At 47.8% G+C, this 15,213-nt stretch overlaps 2 protein-coding genes across 2 annotated transcripts; both read left to right on the top strand.

The window, feature by feature from the left end:
* Positions 1-392: 392 nt before the first annotated feature.
* Positions 393-5,143, top strand: SMIM8 (small integral membrane protein 8). The gene is made up of 3 exons (XM_061553965.1): positions 393-426; positions 2,550-2,725; positions 3,832-5,143. Exons 2-3 carry the CDS (start codon positions 2,558-2,560, stop codon positions 3,970-3,972), a joined length of 309 nt encoding a protein of 102 aa, XP_061409949.1. The 5' UTR covers positions 393-426; positions 2,550-2,557; the 3' UTR covers positions 3,973-5,143.
* Positions 5,144-13,824: 8,681 nt separating this feature from the next.
* LOC133341802 (trace amine-associated receptor 7b-like) lies at positions 13,825-14,883 on the top strand. Its single transcript, XM_061550547.1, has one exon. The coding sequence runs from the start codon at positions 13,825-13,827 to the stop codon at positions 14,881-14,883; it is 1,059 nt and encodes a 352-aa protein (XP_061406531.1).
* The last annotated feature ends 330 nt before the right edge of the window (positions 14,884-15,213 follow it).

A 15,213-nucleotide genomic window follows, 5' to 3' on the forward strand; every position in this document is an offset into this window, starting at 1 on the left:
CACGATATATCGTGTACTCTACTACGATATATCGTGACTCTACGATATATCGTGTACTCTACGATATATCGTATACTCTACCACGACATATCGTGTACTCTACGATATATCGAGTGCTCTACGATATATCGTAGTATCGCGACAATCCTGGTGTGGCTAACCCCCCCCCCCCCCCCAGTCTTACAAAACATCTGAACCAGAGTGGAAGAGTAGGCCAAATACCCTCTAGGGCAGCATCTAGTGGAGACCAACAGCAGATAGAATCGATCCATTGTTTAAAGCCGGTGATTAGTGAAACGATTCCCTTCGTCGTTCAATTGATACAGTCGGAATCTAAGATGCATTAGAAAATCGATTCTAGTCGGATCGTTACCAGCCTTTTATGAATCGATTCCACTACCCGGGCCGTCACTCTTTGGAGCCAAGGTCCCTCTGATCTGTGTGAGCTGCTTTCTCGTCACGCGAGTAACGTTCACATCATTGCCGCGTGTTTATAATAGTCCGCCAATGTTGTACAACTCGCGCCGTGTCTACAATGTTTGAATGTCTGAATAAATCTAAATGCGTGCCGTGTTCATCGGTCTCGTGCTCGTTTGCTTGGATTTCCTGCGGGAAGCCTGGCGCTAGGCCTCGGCTCGCGAATGGCCGCGTGAAGGCGGTGGCTGGTGGTGGTTGTGTGCCAATTATCTCATACAAACTCTTGGTTCTTTCGGTAAAATCACGACACTGACGCCTGCTGCTGTATATTTGGAGTTTGCGTCTCATCATCATCACGGCGGCTAGGAGATGTTAACTACCTCGCCTGGTGTACAGGAGGTTGTGGGTTGGACCCCGACCCTGACGCCTGCTGCTGTATATTTGGAGTTTGCGTGTCTCTCATCATCATCACGGTGGCTAGGAGATGTTAACTACCTCGCCTGGTATGCAGGAGGTCGTGGGTTCGATCCCGACCCTGACGCCTGCTGCTGTATATTTGGAGTTTGCGTGTCTCTCATCATCATCACGGTGGCTAGGAGATGTTAACTACCTCGCCTGGTGTGCAGGAGGTCGTGGGTTCGATCCCGACCCTGACGCCTGCTGCCGCTGTATATTTGGAGTTTGCGTGTCTCTCTCTCATCATCATCACGGTGGCTAGGAGATGTTGACTACCTCGCCTGGTATGCAGGAGGTCGTGGGTTCGATCCCGACCCTGACGCCTGCTGCTGTATATTTGGAGTTTGCATGTCTCTCTCTCCGTGGTCGCGTGGATTTTTCTCCAGTTCCCCCGGTTTTTTCCCCTCCAAATTTAGAATCATGCGTTTAGAGTATTTGGCTGCAATAAATAAGCCACATCGCTTCTGAAAAATAGGTATATAGCTCACTGGCCTTGACCTGGTAAAATTGAAAATCTTATTTTAATTTAGTCTTCTGCCCACTTTTCTCAACAGTCAATATGATGTCTCAAACTTGTACGTATTCCCTCATTCATGTGTTCCTATTGCTGTCTCTGTAATTGCAAGCGTACACCTCCGCTTCTTTTGAGCACTGTTCAGCTTGTGTTCCATTTGCTATGCCAACGGCCACGTTTCTGATCCATCTCATTGCAGTCGTGTATATACTGAAGTCCTGATTTGTCGCAGTAGACCCTTGGTATTGTAGGTTGAGCTTGTATTCATTGACCCAGGTCACTCTTCCATCAGAGTACCTTTAGAAAACACATTCCTGTGGAGGGAGCTGGTAGGAACGTTGGGTTGCTCGTTAAATGGCCAGGGTCAAAGGCGGCGTGATGTATTCCGCAAATATGGCCGACTGTGAGGGCGGGCACAAGCCGGTGTGAGTAGGTTAAACGTTGAGTTTTATAAGGGCACCACGGGGTGACCAGCCCCTCCCCACCCAGCCCCACCCCTCCCACCAAAAACCCAGCCCCACCCTCCCCACCCAGCCCCTCCCTCCCCCACCCTCCCCACCCAGCCCCTCTCCACCCTCCCCTCCCCACCCAGCCCCACCCTCCTCACTTAGCCCCTCCCCACCCTCCTCTCCCCACCCAGCCCCTCCCTCCCCACCCAGCCCCTCCCTGCACGACGGACGGACGGACACAATAATTCCCTGTGGGCTGGTGGAACCAGGAGGTTCCTACCAGTATAAAGTTAATGGTTATCTTCACTTGAACAAGGTACCAGCTCATTGAGATGAAACACCACCTTGTAATTAAGATAAAGCTTGCATTCTCTCAGGAAGAAATAGCTGGCACGATGTTTTACAATACCAACGGGCATATAGATGTTTTCAAACAATCCATTTAAAATTGCAGCCACTTTAATCTACCAATGGATGAAGTCCTCCTCATTAAATGTTAATTATGAGTTTTATTTTACCATACTTCACCATGCTGGTCATGGCAAGTCAGTCAGAGTGGGAAGCAGCAGGACCGGTTCTGACAAAAATTATTACTAATTTAAGCCAGGAATCAAACGTAGCTTGCCAGGTCCGTAGTGCCACGTGTTCACCACTGTGCCGACCGCTGCTCCACCATTGCCTCGTGATGAACATTTTGCTCCTTGTTCCCACAGCTGAGACGATGTCTGCCACTCAGCCGCCCGGCAGCGACGCTCAAACCGGAAAGGCCGACAAAGCTGAACCCGAGGCAAAGACGAAAAGCGACAGGTTTTCGCGAGTGCCGGGTCTTCGCGGGGTGCAAACCACGACGCTATTCCGAGCCATTAACCCAGAGCTCTTCATAAAACCGGTAAGCGCGCTGTAATGCAGTCTCGTTCAGACGATGTTTTCCGTTTTGTTGTCAAACCTTTTCCCATCCACGTTCAATGCACTTTTCAATGCATTAACCATTACCGTGCGAGTTAATACATTAAACATAAGTGGTGACGTTAATTTAATCATTGCACTTTAATCTTTTTTGTGGAATGATTATGGTTAATGATGAAAATTATGTATGCGGCCACCTATTAATAACACTGGTCAACAAAAAAAAAAATTCTGGCCTGGATTTTTGCAGCTGTTTTAGACTAATTTCAGGGTGCTGATTCCAAATCTGATCTCAGATTTGCTCTATCACATAATTTTTATGCTATCGGCATACCCCATTTTCATTGATTTTACCCGAAATTAACTCTGTCACTTATGATTGCAAGTTGTTGCGAGTCAGTGACTGCTTTAGTGTTAAAATATGGTGCTGTATTTTTAGGATAGTTGTTTATAATATCATTTTATGTAGATATCCACATTTATTTAATATTTTTCTTCTGCAGTTTTTATTGAAAATGCAATATTTGATATCTAAAAACCTGATGTGATAGACAAAAACTGATGCCAGATTTGGAATCAGCACCCCAAAATTACCTTAAAACCGTTGGAATACCTTATGCCAGAAAAAGTGTGTTGACCAGTGTAATGTACCAGCATGGCTTCATTTCAGCTGGAGTAGTCTGAAATGCTGTTCCAGGAATTATTTTGGCATGCCACAGCCATCTCTGATTATTTTGTCCTCTTGATACTGCTTAATTTGTCTTAACCTATTCTTCGAGTTTATAGGAATATATGCTACAGCAATATAGTTGTGTTATGGATATGTGCACCTTGTACTCCCGCGGTAGTGCATTGCTCCATTAATCCCTACTACCAACCGAGGTCCGAGCAGTTTTCCGGATAATATCGAGTGAGAAATTAATCCCCTGTGTGCCTTGGTAGCGCAGCCATGTGCAGGCAGTCTGCGCAATCCACCTACCTCTCACCTCCAAAGCGCTAGATTTTGCGCGTGTGCTGCACACCAAGCTCATCGTGTAACCTCTTACCACTTTCCTCTTCTCCCCATCCCTCCACCCCATCGCCGGACAGAACCGCTACGTGATGGCGTTTGGGCTCGTCACGATGTCCATGTGCGTCGCGTACTTGGCGTACATGCGCGCCGAGTACGCAAACTCGCAAGCGGAGGAGCAGCAGATGAACCCCGGGAGGAGAAGAACGCGATGGGACTGATGGATCCTTCCACAACAACGAGGAGATGTTTTGCCCCCACTGTTTGGAACTGTGCTTCCCACAGCCCTCTGTGCTGTTGACTCGCTGCCCCTGTTCAAGTTACAGGCGCGCTAGACCTTTTTTTTTTCTCTTCTGCCTCTAAATTAATGTCTATTTAACCTGTATAAAATAACACATGCCCACTGTTAAATCTTGACTTAAAGCTTTGATGACTGCAGGAATTCATATTCTTTGGGTCTTTCGGTAAAGTCACGTAGATAGGTTCAAAGAAAATAACAAAATAACAAAAAACTATGACTTTCCGATGGCAACACAAGCGGTTTGCGTGACTTTACCGAAAGACCCAAAGAACATGCCCACCGTTCCTGTGCGGCGTTCCTTGTGATGCGATCGCAATTAGACACAATGTACGTGTACACGTCAGGCCCTTTTGTCAATCCGCTGCTGGATGAGGGGTCCTCCCTACACTGTGCGGGTCGTGAGAGATATTTCACCATACTTCACCACGCCGGTGATTGCGGGCGAGGCTTTGTGGAGACGAGGAGATTATCCGTGCGGGGTGACATAGAAGTAAAGGACAACAGTAGATTGTTTTGTGGCACTGCTATCTACTTCTCACAGTGTAGCTGAGCAGCCCACTTGTTACGCATTGTGGGTACCTGCTTCCAAGCACTATCCAGGCTTAAACCTGCTTAGCTTCCAAGGTCTGATGGGATCGGGTTGCTTTCCGGATGGTTTGGTCAAAGTTGGACATTAATCATTTCTCGGTGCACGATTCTGATGCGTGCGTGTGTGTGTGTGAGTGGGGACAGGCGATTTAAAATAGTACGTACGTACTGCTGTTTATAATAAAATGAACATGACGGTTATCTAGCGTTTTGTAATCTTTTGTGAGTATTTAAGGAGAGTTTAGTTTAAACATTCGATTGTTATTGATTCGAGTGATATTTTTAATCCAGGGTTACAAACCCCACGTGTTGACTCACAACTCCCCAGCAGTTATTGCCATGTTATGTTATTGTAATAATCGCATTTAAACATGCTCAAAACGTATTTCATCCTGCCCATTGTTGGACTTGCAATTGCCTTATTAAGCTTGACGAGGATTAGCCTCCTCTGAAGTTCACATTTTCGTAGTGGATACGCCTATCAGAGAGGGGGCCGTTGAGAGTTATTATGGAGGAGTGGGATTCCTTATCGCTCCGTGAATTCGACAGTTGTAGGGCTCAAGAATTCACCGGATGATAATTGTTTTTTTACCCTTTTATCTGGCAACAAAACTGACACCTTTTTTACAATGAGTCATGTTTGCATTGACCACAATACCTGCGGTCGGAATGCAAACAAAAAACACAACTCTGATAATGTATGCACTGTCCTTGAAGTTGATTGATCCACACCCGAGACAGCTTTTCTTAGAGCCTAGTCTCACGTGGTGTTGGACCAGATGACGCCAAAAGGCGCACCGGATGTAGTTGCCCTTTCACGAGCAGCACAATCGCACCTCGGTTGGCTACGTACAGTGCAAAAGAAGTTCAGCATACGTGCGTACAAGGCTCTCTCACCACCACAACAACAACCGCCATTCGCCACTAAGTGGCGGTGACGTCACCACGACGCTTGTGCCAGGCCGTGTGCACGTTGAGGCCACGTGAAGTGTCGAACGCCCGCTGGCAGGAGGTCACGAGGCAGACCCAGGTGCCACGGGTCGACTGACTGAGATCACCCAGGCCCACGTACACTTTACACAATCGGCAGACATAACCAATGTCAATGATTTAAAGCTTTCGTGACTGCAGGGATTCATATTTTTGGATCTTTCGGTAAAGTCACGTTGAAGGGAAACAATAAAATAATAAAAATTCAACAATAAAATTGTATTGTGTTTTTTTATTATTTCCCTTCTACGTGACTTTACCGAAAGATCCAAAAATATAACCAATATCAGTTTAGACAATGTAAAGGTAGAACCAATAGTGAATTGCCAATCATCAACCCATTTTTTGTTATCCGTGTCACGCCCCCATGAATTGACCTGACATCTTCGTTTTTCGCGCCGTGGTCTCCGATGAAATGTTTTCATTGTCGCAATCGTTTTACCACACTTCTGTTCATTCAATCTTCGGTCTTGTTTTTTATATCTCTGCTATTAAAAGTATTATGTGGTGAGACCACGGTGGTGCTGGGCCACCCACCCCCATCCTGTGCCTTGCCGGCCTTCATAGGTGCCCGCTAACAGCACTTGCCCCAAAAAGTGTGTTAAGGCTATACGGGGGGGGGGGGGGGGGGATCTTGGCTGTGTCTTGTGCAGATTTGTATCACTTTATTGATAACCGGGCACAAGTTTGCGTGTGTTCGGCCAATTCCATTCAGAATCTTAATTTATCTTCTTGGTTCTTTCGGTAAAGTCACGTAGAAGGGAAATAATGAAATAATAAAAATAATCAAATAAAATAATTCTCACGACGTTTCGGCCACAATCCTCAGGTGAAGACTAGGTCTGTCGGGGAGACAGCGTCTGAATGAAACACCACCACGCTTGGAGCGTATATTTAAGCTGGGTTGGAAGGGGGGAAGGGCGCCTTGACAAAATAATTTGCATATCAAGAGGAATTTAGCATATTTATGGGAAATGCAGATATGTGATTAGTACTACTTGTGAAATGCGTAGGAGGTGGGCGGGGGGTTTCAAAGTCATATTATGCCCGTGCATTATGCAGGATTAGCAGCATCAAACGTCGTGAGAATTATTTTATTTTATTATGTTTTATTATTTTTATTATTTTATTATTTCCCTTCTACGTGACTTTACCGAAAGAACCAAGAAGACGAATCCCTGCAGTCACGAAAGCTTTACATCGAAAAATCTTAATTTAGTCTTGATAAATCCGATGAGCTATGAAGCTCTTTTACTTCACAGATGTCCGGTATTGGGCGGGTCACCATTCAACAAACCGACAGTTGAATCTCTACGCCGTCGATTAAAAAAAAAATCCACACTTTTCTTTTCGTCAACCGAAACCAACAACTTTTACGAATAGGACTGTAATTATAATAATTACAAAAATGGTTTTTTTTTTTTATATAAAACAACAAATAGACAAATGAGCGGATACGCAAATAAAACCCGCTGACGGTCGTGGAAAATTCTGACGAGTACCATCGGTGGGATTCTGTCGGTCACTCGGCTCTGCGCGGAGGGAGCGCTCCGTGCGAAGCATCCCATCGACTAATTGACCTCCTCCTCCTTCCCTCCTCCTCGCTTCAAGTGATGGGTTCTCACCTGAGACTTGATTGATGCGCGCGGGGAGACGAGAGCGCGCATATATAAACCCCCCTCTCATCGCAACGTTGCTCGCCGCCGAGGACTCCGAACAAAAGACGCAAACTCAAGATCGCCCGTCAACGGAGGCGAGATTTTTTGGAGGGGCGAGTCAGCTCATCTCTCTTGCGAGAGACACCTCGACTCTCGGATGCCGTGAGGTGAGCGGGTAAGAAAATGAAAATAAACACCCGAGCCAACAACGGTTGCGTGCGACTGAAACCCTTCGCATGCATCCGCAAGCGGAGATGTCCACAAAATGTGTCGGCGGCGGTGATGCTGCTGCTGTCGCGATGGAGATTGGTGCACAAGCACAACTAACAATAACAACAACAGCAAACTCAACACGCTCGTCAATAACAACACCGCGGCGGCATTAAGAAAAGGGAACAATATAATAGGCGACGGTTCGGGCAATGACCCTTCCTCACAAGCACACACATAGAGAGGGTAAGGCTATAGATGATAATTGGAGAGTGCTCTCAATAATATCATCCCCAACTTTCATCCAACTCCACCATCTCTGGCCTCTCTCTCTATGCGCGCGTGCGTGCGTGCGCGTGTGTGCTGTGGAAAGAGGGCCGTTGCCCGAAACGTCGCCGCCGTCGACGAATGGCGTTGGGGGTTTTCCCCGGGCGAGTGCGCGACGCGTCTCTCTGCGTGGTGGCACCGTGGCCGTTCACGATTTTACAATCACTGCAATGCAACGCTGGTAACGATTCGACTTGAACGATTTAACGTGATCGTTTAAGCTGGCGGCGGCGGGGGGGGAGCAAGCTTGAGCGGTGGTTCTCGCGCTGACGTCTCGAACCTGAGTTCGATTCCCTGCCATGACGACTGCGAACCTCGGTAGCTGCAGAGTGACAAATTGCTGCACGCACAAGAGTGGTGAAGTATGGTCAGGCACATACGAGCCCATCAACGACGCAGCGTTAGAGGGTGAGGGGGCGAGGGGGGGGAGGTGTTCATCCAGCAGTGGATTATTTGGCAATGGGCTAAACATGAATTACTAAATGCAATTGAGTTTCAAAGCGCGCTTTGACTTTTACTGCTTTTTGTAAAGACTTCAACGAGCGGTGAAGTTCCGTGTGAATCTGATACAACGCTCTCCACTCGACCATCTCGCTTTCAACACACGCATTGTTCAACATGTATGCCCCGCACACTATATAATAATAGTTCAATTTGTAACGCGCGCAAACTTGCAGACGTAGTGGCCGCAACTCAGAGGCGCGGAGCCAAGCTCAGAGTCGCTCGAAAGCATGATTGTAGAGGTGAGTTTTTAAGTTTCTCTTGAAGGAGGCGATTGAGGTGATGCTGCGAATGTGCAGAGGGGTGATATCGTTCCAGACTTTTGGGGCTGCCACCGAGAAGCGGCGCATAGACACGATGACCATCCTGGATCTTGGTATCAAGAGGAGGTCGTGAGTGGCGCTGCGCAGGAATCTGCCGTGTGCCGAGCTGCAAGTTGTCAAAAATGAAATATATGATTCAACATGTATGCACATTGACTATGTGTTGTTCAACACGTATGGAGTGTAGAGCCCTTTTTAAATCCTTTATATTAAGTTCGCGTGCTTGCTTGCTTGCTTAGGACCGTGCAAATCTTTCAGTCGTTTTTTAACCCACTTCCCGTGATCCAATCGAGCTGACATTTTCCACACAGACTCGTTGTGCCAGACAATTATTGTTCGTGAAAAAAAATTCCCAAAATTTTACACTTTTTAGGCAAAAAAATGTTATTTTACATATATTCAAATAGAACTAATTCATGGCTTTGGCTGAACGTCAGAGTGTAAGAGCCCAGAGCGTAACCCCTCCACAGGCCGTGGTGGAGTAGCGCAGTTGGTAGCGCCCTCGCTTACCATGCCAAAGGTCGCGGGATCGATCCCCGCGTCCTCCACAGGCGAATATATTTTTAAATCCTTTATATTAAGTTCGCTGCCACGCATATAAAGGATTTATAGTGAAAAACTTTGTTTTTACGGGTTATACTTTTTGTCTATACACTGCTGGATGAAGGCTTCTCGCACGCCGTGCGCTCCTGGAGGGTTATTTTAGACCTTACATTGATTATTCCGCATTCCGTGTGATCTACACACACACACATATATAGCACACATATGTCAAACAACATGAGTCTATCTAAAATGCATGCGTGGCATCATACTGGTGTTGTTGTGTTTTAGAAGCCAATTGTGACCCTTTAACATTTCAGTTCTTACCGCATTATTATGATTCTAAGGCGCATCTTTAACCCCGCCTGTATTTGAAAGAAAATCTTCGCAGTGCATCTTATAATCCAGTAGCTGTGTTGTGTGTGTGGGGGGGGGGGGGGAGTGGTGGCGCAGTGGTTAGCGCGTTGCGCTACGAACCCGGCAACCCGACGTCCAACACCATGCAGCCATCTGAACCCGGTCTTGGGTCTTTTCTAGGTCACCGCAAACGTCAGCATTGGAGAGACAAAGGCGGCCGGGCGTGGTCGCTGGCCACTCACACCCCCTCGTGTGCGTGCCGGCCTTTGTAGGTGCTGCTATTCGCTAACGGCACTTGCCCCCCCCCCCAACAGTCTGCGTGAGACCAGATTCATGTAACTTTATTGAAGTGCACGTCGTACAATCCGGAGAATACCATCAAGTGTGTTGCGTTTTTATTAGCCAACACACAATCTTACACGCGCCCTTAGACGTAAGCAACTGCTACAATGGTGCATCTGTTATCTTGTGACCGGTTGAACACGTGTTAAGTGAAAACTCGAATCAAAACGAGAAGGGTGCACGACTCCAATTTCAACAAATCTACAACCACAACAAGAATCGACATTTTCATCATCATCATCAGCAGCAGCAAGTATTATCGATCCACTCCTTGATGAAGGTCTCTTCCAAGCCGTCGCGCCATCGCCTATCACCATACCAGTAATGTGGCATCACAGCATACCGGCGGCTGACTCCATCGCTCCATCTCCACGCTTACTTTCATCAACAGGAAGACGTTCGTATTTCATCTGTGTCATGTCCTCTGATGCCCTTCGATCCGCGTGTTCCTCTCTCTTTCTCTACCCACGCACATTTGCGCACTTTCCAGCATTGTTCCATCCCCATTCGCGAGTGTGTCCACGCCTCTGATCCGTATGCCATAGTACGTCGTCCTAACTGTGACATGTTAGCGTGCACGTTGTCAATGCGGGGGAATTCTATTTTAATCTGAAATCCAATTTGATCCCAATTGTTGTGTGTTGAACTTATTTCGCACCGTGCGTAGCCGACCGCGCCGATCGGAGATGCGGGGGAAGGACAACGCACGGAACACAAAAAGCAGTTTGAGACAAATGAGTTTTCAATCTATATACGAAAGTGCAATGGCTCCAGTGGCTTCCGAACATCGGAAGGAAGAGCGTTCCCGAAAGCGCGCGATGCGGTGACCGCCACCTTTGTTCGATGGCTTAGCAGACAGAAGCCGCAGGTGGCAAGGATGATCGGAGGTCGCGTGATGGGTTATGTTCCTTGACGAGATCATTCAATTTCGATGTAAAGCTTTCGTGACTGCAGGGATTCATATTCTTGGTTCTTTCGGTAAAGTCACGTAGAAAGAAATGAATAAAATAATAAAAATAAAACATAATAAAATAATTCTCACGACGTTTCGGCCACAACGCAAGTAGCCGTCTTCAGGTGTCTTCTTGACAGAATCTGTCTCCTTGACAGACCTGTTCTTCACTTGAAGACGGCTGCTTGCGTTGTGGCCGAATCGTCGTGAGAATTATTTTATTATGTTTTATTTTTATTATTTTATTAATTTCTTTCTACGTGACTTCACCGAAAGAACCAAGAAGAGACCATTCAAGGTAAACGTGTTTTCTTGACTCGCGATAAATATAGATACATTTAAGTCATACTAAATGAAATAAGAACTTTGCGGTCAAACACGGAGATGGGGACGCACGCTTGGAATGGCACTGAGAGACAGATAGATGAGCACGAGGATTAGAGAACACGCGCGCGGTTTAAAGACCACAATTAAACTGGCAATAAAAAGTGAGCGAGGCTTGGGAAAAGGACGCGTCGCGGCAATAACCGGCGATTGCCAAAGTAAAATGAAGGAATAAAATAAATTTAATTTTATTTTATACCTACGTGACTTTACCGAAAGAACCAAAGGGTATGGCTCCCTTATTGGAGAGTATATTTAGTATATTGATGATACTGATGTAGTTTATATTTTAGTTTATTACGTGGTGGTTTGGCTGCTGCAGCTCCTTACTATTAAATTCCTTCCCTTTATTAATGCTAACCCTACTCCCTCCCTTTGATGCTGCTAATCCTGCATAATGCACGGGCATAATATGACTTTGAAACCCTCCCCCCCCACCTCCTACGCATTCCACAAGTAGTGACTAATCCCATATCTGCATTTCCCATAAATATGCTAAATTCCTCTTGATATGCAAATTCCTTTGTCAAGGCGCCCTTCTCCCTCCTACCCAGCTTAAATAGACGCTGCCAAAATTGGTGGTGCTCATTCAGACGCTGTCTTTCCGACAGACCTGTTCTTCACCTGAGGACGGCTGCTTGCGTTGTGGCCGAAACGTCGTGAGAATTGCATTTTATTATGTTTTATTTTTATTATTTTATTATTTCCCTTCTACGTGACTTTACCGAAAGAACCAAGAAGATGAATCCCTGCAGTCACGAAAGCTTTAAATCGAAATCTAAATTATAATTAAGGAGTAGCAGCCAAGGAATAATGGAACGCTTCCGAAAGCACGTCCGCCGAGTAGATGGAACGATGAATGCATCTCGCGTGCAGCAGTTAGATTGATTGCTGCGTCGCACGATTGCGAGAGATATCGGCCGTGAGCGCAGCCTGTCATCCAGCAGTTGATTGAACATGGCGGGTGATGATATTTGCTGGACTCGGTAAGTATTGCTTATCCTTTCCGTAGACACGCTCTTGCTGCGATAACGTGGAATTTCCACCACTGACTGGTTCATGCCCGCCATAAGAGATGAACGCCGCCAGATTGCTCGTTCGGGGAGATATTTTGCGAATGGTGGAGTCGTGGCGCAGGAGTTGGCGCACCGCAGTTCGATTCCGAGCCACGGCTGACATCAGTGACGAGTGATATTTTGTACCCGTCTTGGGCACTTTCTCCAACCAAACAGCGCTGACCAGTACGGTAAAGTATGGTCAAACAGCCCCCATCATCGACAGTGAATGAAACACAGATCTCCGGGTTCGTAGCTTAGTGAGTCAACCACTGCGCCACCGCTCTTCCTCCTCCTCCTCTCCCGCACACGCAGTGTCAATCGTAAATTCATAATTTAGAAAATGAAATAATTAATTATTAATTGTTCGTAATATTTCATAATAATAATGATAATTATTGTAAAATCATGTCCAGCTTCTTATCAATCCACTGCTGTATTCAGATCTTTTCACATGCACGGTGCAGTCCGTGGAGATCTTTGACCATACTTCACCACGCTCGTCAGCGCGGGCCAGCGAAACGGGGAAGCGCCCAAGGAGTGGCCGGTGCGCTAACCACGGCGCCACCGCTCCTCCACCGCAAATTGAAACAAGTTGGCGTGTATATGCAAACACATTCACGCTAATTCTTGGGTCTTTCGGTAAAGTCACTTAGGTAGGTTCAAAGGAAATAACGTGACTTTACCGAAATAATATGAATTCCTGCAGTCACGAAAGCTTTAAGGCAACATTCATGATTCATATAGATGACTTGCGTATGCGTGTGTGCGGGGAGCGGTGGCGCAGTGGTTAGCGCAATGCGCTACATGCCCGGCCACCCATTTTGACCCAGTCCTAAATTGAGTACCTGGTGCAGTATATTAACATCAGCACTGGGAAGACAAAGGCGGTCGGGTGTGGTGCTGGCCTCCCATCCACTCGTGTGCCGTTCCGGACTTCATAGGCGCTAGCGAACAGCACTTGTTCCCCCAGTCTGTCAAGGCTATACAGGGGATTTTTTGTTGTATTTGTGTACACATTCACGTGTGTGTGTGTGTGCGCGTTTGTGTTTCAGAGGCTCACGCACTGCGCCGAACCCTGATTCGACTCCCGGCCCAGCAGCGTTACCAGATAACATCAACCCGTCCCGTGCCTCACCTAGGTCAACTCGGCCTTTAAAAAAAAAATCTCAACATCACAAGCATATCTCGCACTGCAACAACTCCACCCGTTATAAAATACAGACGCACATTTAGTCCGGCATTTTTGTTTTGCCAACCCCCCAAAGCATTATTGACCAGTTACTCCACAAACTCGTCATTCCACGAAATAAAAACACCGTTATCGTCGTCCAACTACCTCTTCCGAGATCGGCAAGTTCGTTCGCGTGCTGCGGCGTCAAGTGTGGGTGCTCGCAACTCTTTCCAAGACGTCTCGACCAGCGTGTGAGCGTCTTTGTAGGTGTCTCTCGAGGGCTTCTCTCCAGAGCTTCTCTCTCTCTCGAGCGGAGGCCCCCTTCCACCAGCTTCGAGCACGCACCCCCTTGATTGTTCCTTCCCACCATGAACCACACGAGCGCACCCTCTGCCCGCAACGCGTGCGTGACCTTCCGTAGCTTCAACTGCACGGGGCCCTCGCTGCCCGAGAACTACCGTGCGCTGCTGCTCGCCATCCTCGCCTTCTTCACCCTGGCCACCATCCTGGGCAACCTGCTCATCATCTCGTCCATCGCCTTCTTCAGGCAGCTGCAGTCGTTCCCCAACGTGCTCGCCCTCTCGCTCGCCATCTCCGACTTCCTCGTCGGGCTCGTCATCATGCCCCTCGCCGTCACCAAGGTCATCTACAACTGCTGGTTCTACGCGCGCCTCTACTGCAACGTGCACTACTTCCTCGACTTCGCCTTCACCAACTGCTCCATCCTGCACCTGTGCAGCATCGCCCTCAACAGGTACGTGGCCATCAGCGACCCCCTGCGCTACGAGTCCCGGGTGACCAGGAGGACACTGGTGGTGATGCTCGTGACCTGCTGGCTGGGCTCCGCTGTCTCCTCGTCACCCATCCTGCTGAGCCTCAGCCCCACCCTCTCGGTGGGCACCATCGAGCGCATCTCGTGCCCCAACGACTGCGTCTTCGACATCAACATTGGCATCATGGTGGTCATCGGATACTGCCCGTACTTCGCATCTCTCGTCGTCATCGTGTGCATCTACGGCAAGATCTACCGCATCGCTCGCGCGCAGGTCATCAAGATACGGGCTCAGCAAGGTGGGGGAGGAGGAGAAGGAAGCCACAGGACCGATAATGACAACGCCGAGGCTCTCGTCAAGTTGAGGACCATGAAACGAGAGCACAGCGCCACCAAGACGTTAGGCGTCATCATCGGCTTCTTCCTTATCTCCTGGCTGCCCTACTATGTGATCGTGCTCGCCTCGCTGGCGCTCACCGACACGCTGTTCGCCTACCGCGTGGCGCTCTGGATCGGCTACATCAGCTCCGCGTTCAACCCCATCCTCTACGCCGCCTTCAATCGGCCCTTCCGAAACGCATTCCGGCTCATGTTTCGCCTCAAAGTGTTCGGCGAAGGTGCCAGGGATACGGATCTTTCCGGTCGGTTGAAGTGACTCGGACAGTACTCTTTGGGTCTTTCGGTAAAGTCACGTAGGTTTAAAAATGAAATGAATGACGACGTTTCGGGCGCAACACAAGCGTCCATCATCAGGTGGTGATGATGGACGGTTTTGACAACGTACGGTGGGAAAGCAAGTTCCGTGTGTTGCCGATTGCACAACGCCATGTGACGTCGTTGCATATATGTTAGGCTGTGTGAAAACTAAATATTATTATAATAAAATTTTGATTGATATACGGGGAGGTCTACACCAGAAATAAATATCCGCTATCCAGGTGGGTTGAGTAAGTCCATCAGCACAGTGGCCTTCCAGACTTGCATC

This window comes from Lethenteron reissneri, chromosome 2 (genome assembly GCF_015708825.2).
Source record: "Lethenteron reissneri isolate LAM-NWPU_2019-01 chromosome 2, ASM1570882v1, whole genome shotgun sequence".
In the NCBI taxonomy this organism is placed as follows: Eukaryota; Metazoa; Chordata; class Hyperoartia; order Petromyzontiformes; family Petromyzontidae; genus Lethenteron; species Lethenteron reissneri.

Coding starts and splice junctions, on each gene's coding strand:
- SMIM8 (XM_061553965.1), top strand. CDS start 2,558: ATGTCTGCCACTCAGCCGCCCGGCAGCGACGCTCAAACCGGAAAGGCC. Junction 2,726..3,831: donor CAGAGCTCTTCATAAAACCG/GTAAGCGCGCTG, acceptor ATCGCCGGACAG/AACCGCTACGTGATGGCGTT.
- LOC133341802 (XM_061550547.1), top strand. CDS start 13,825: ATGAACCACACGAGCGCACCCTCTGCCCGCAACGCGTGCGTGACCTTC.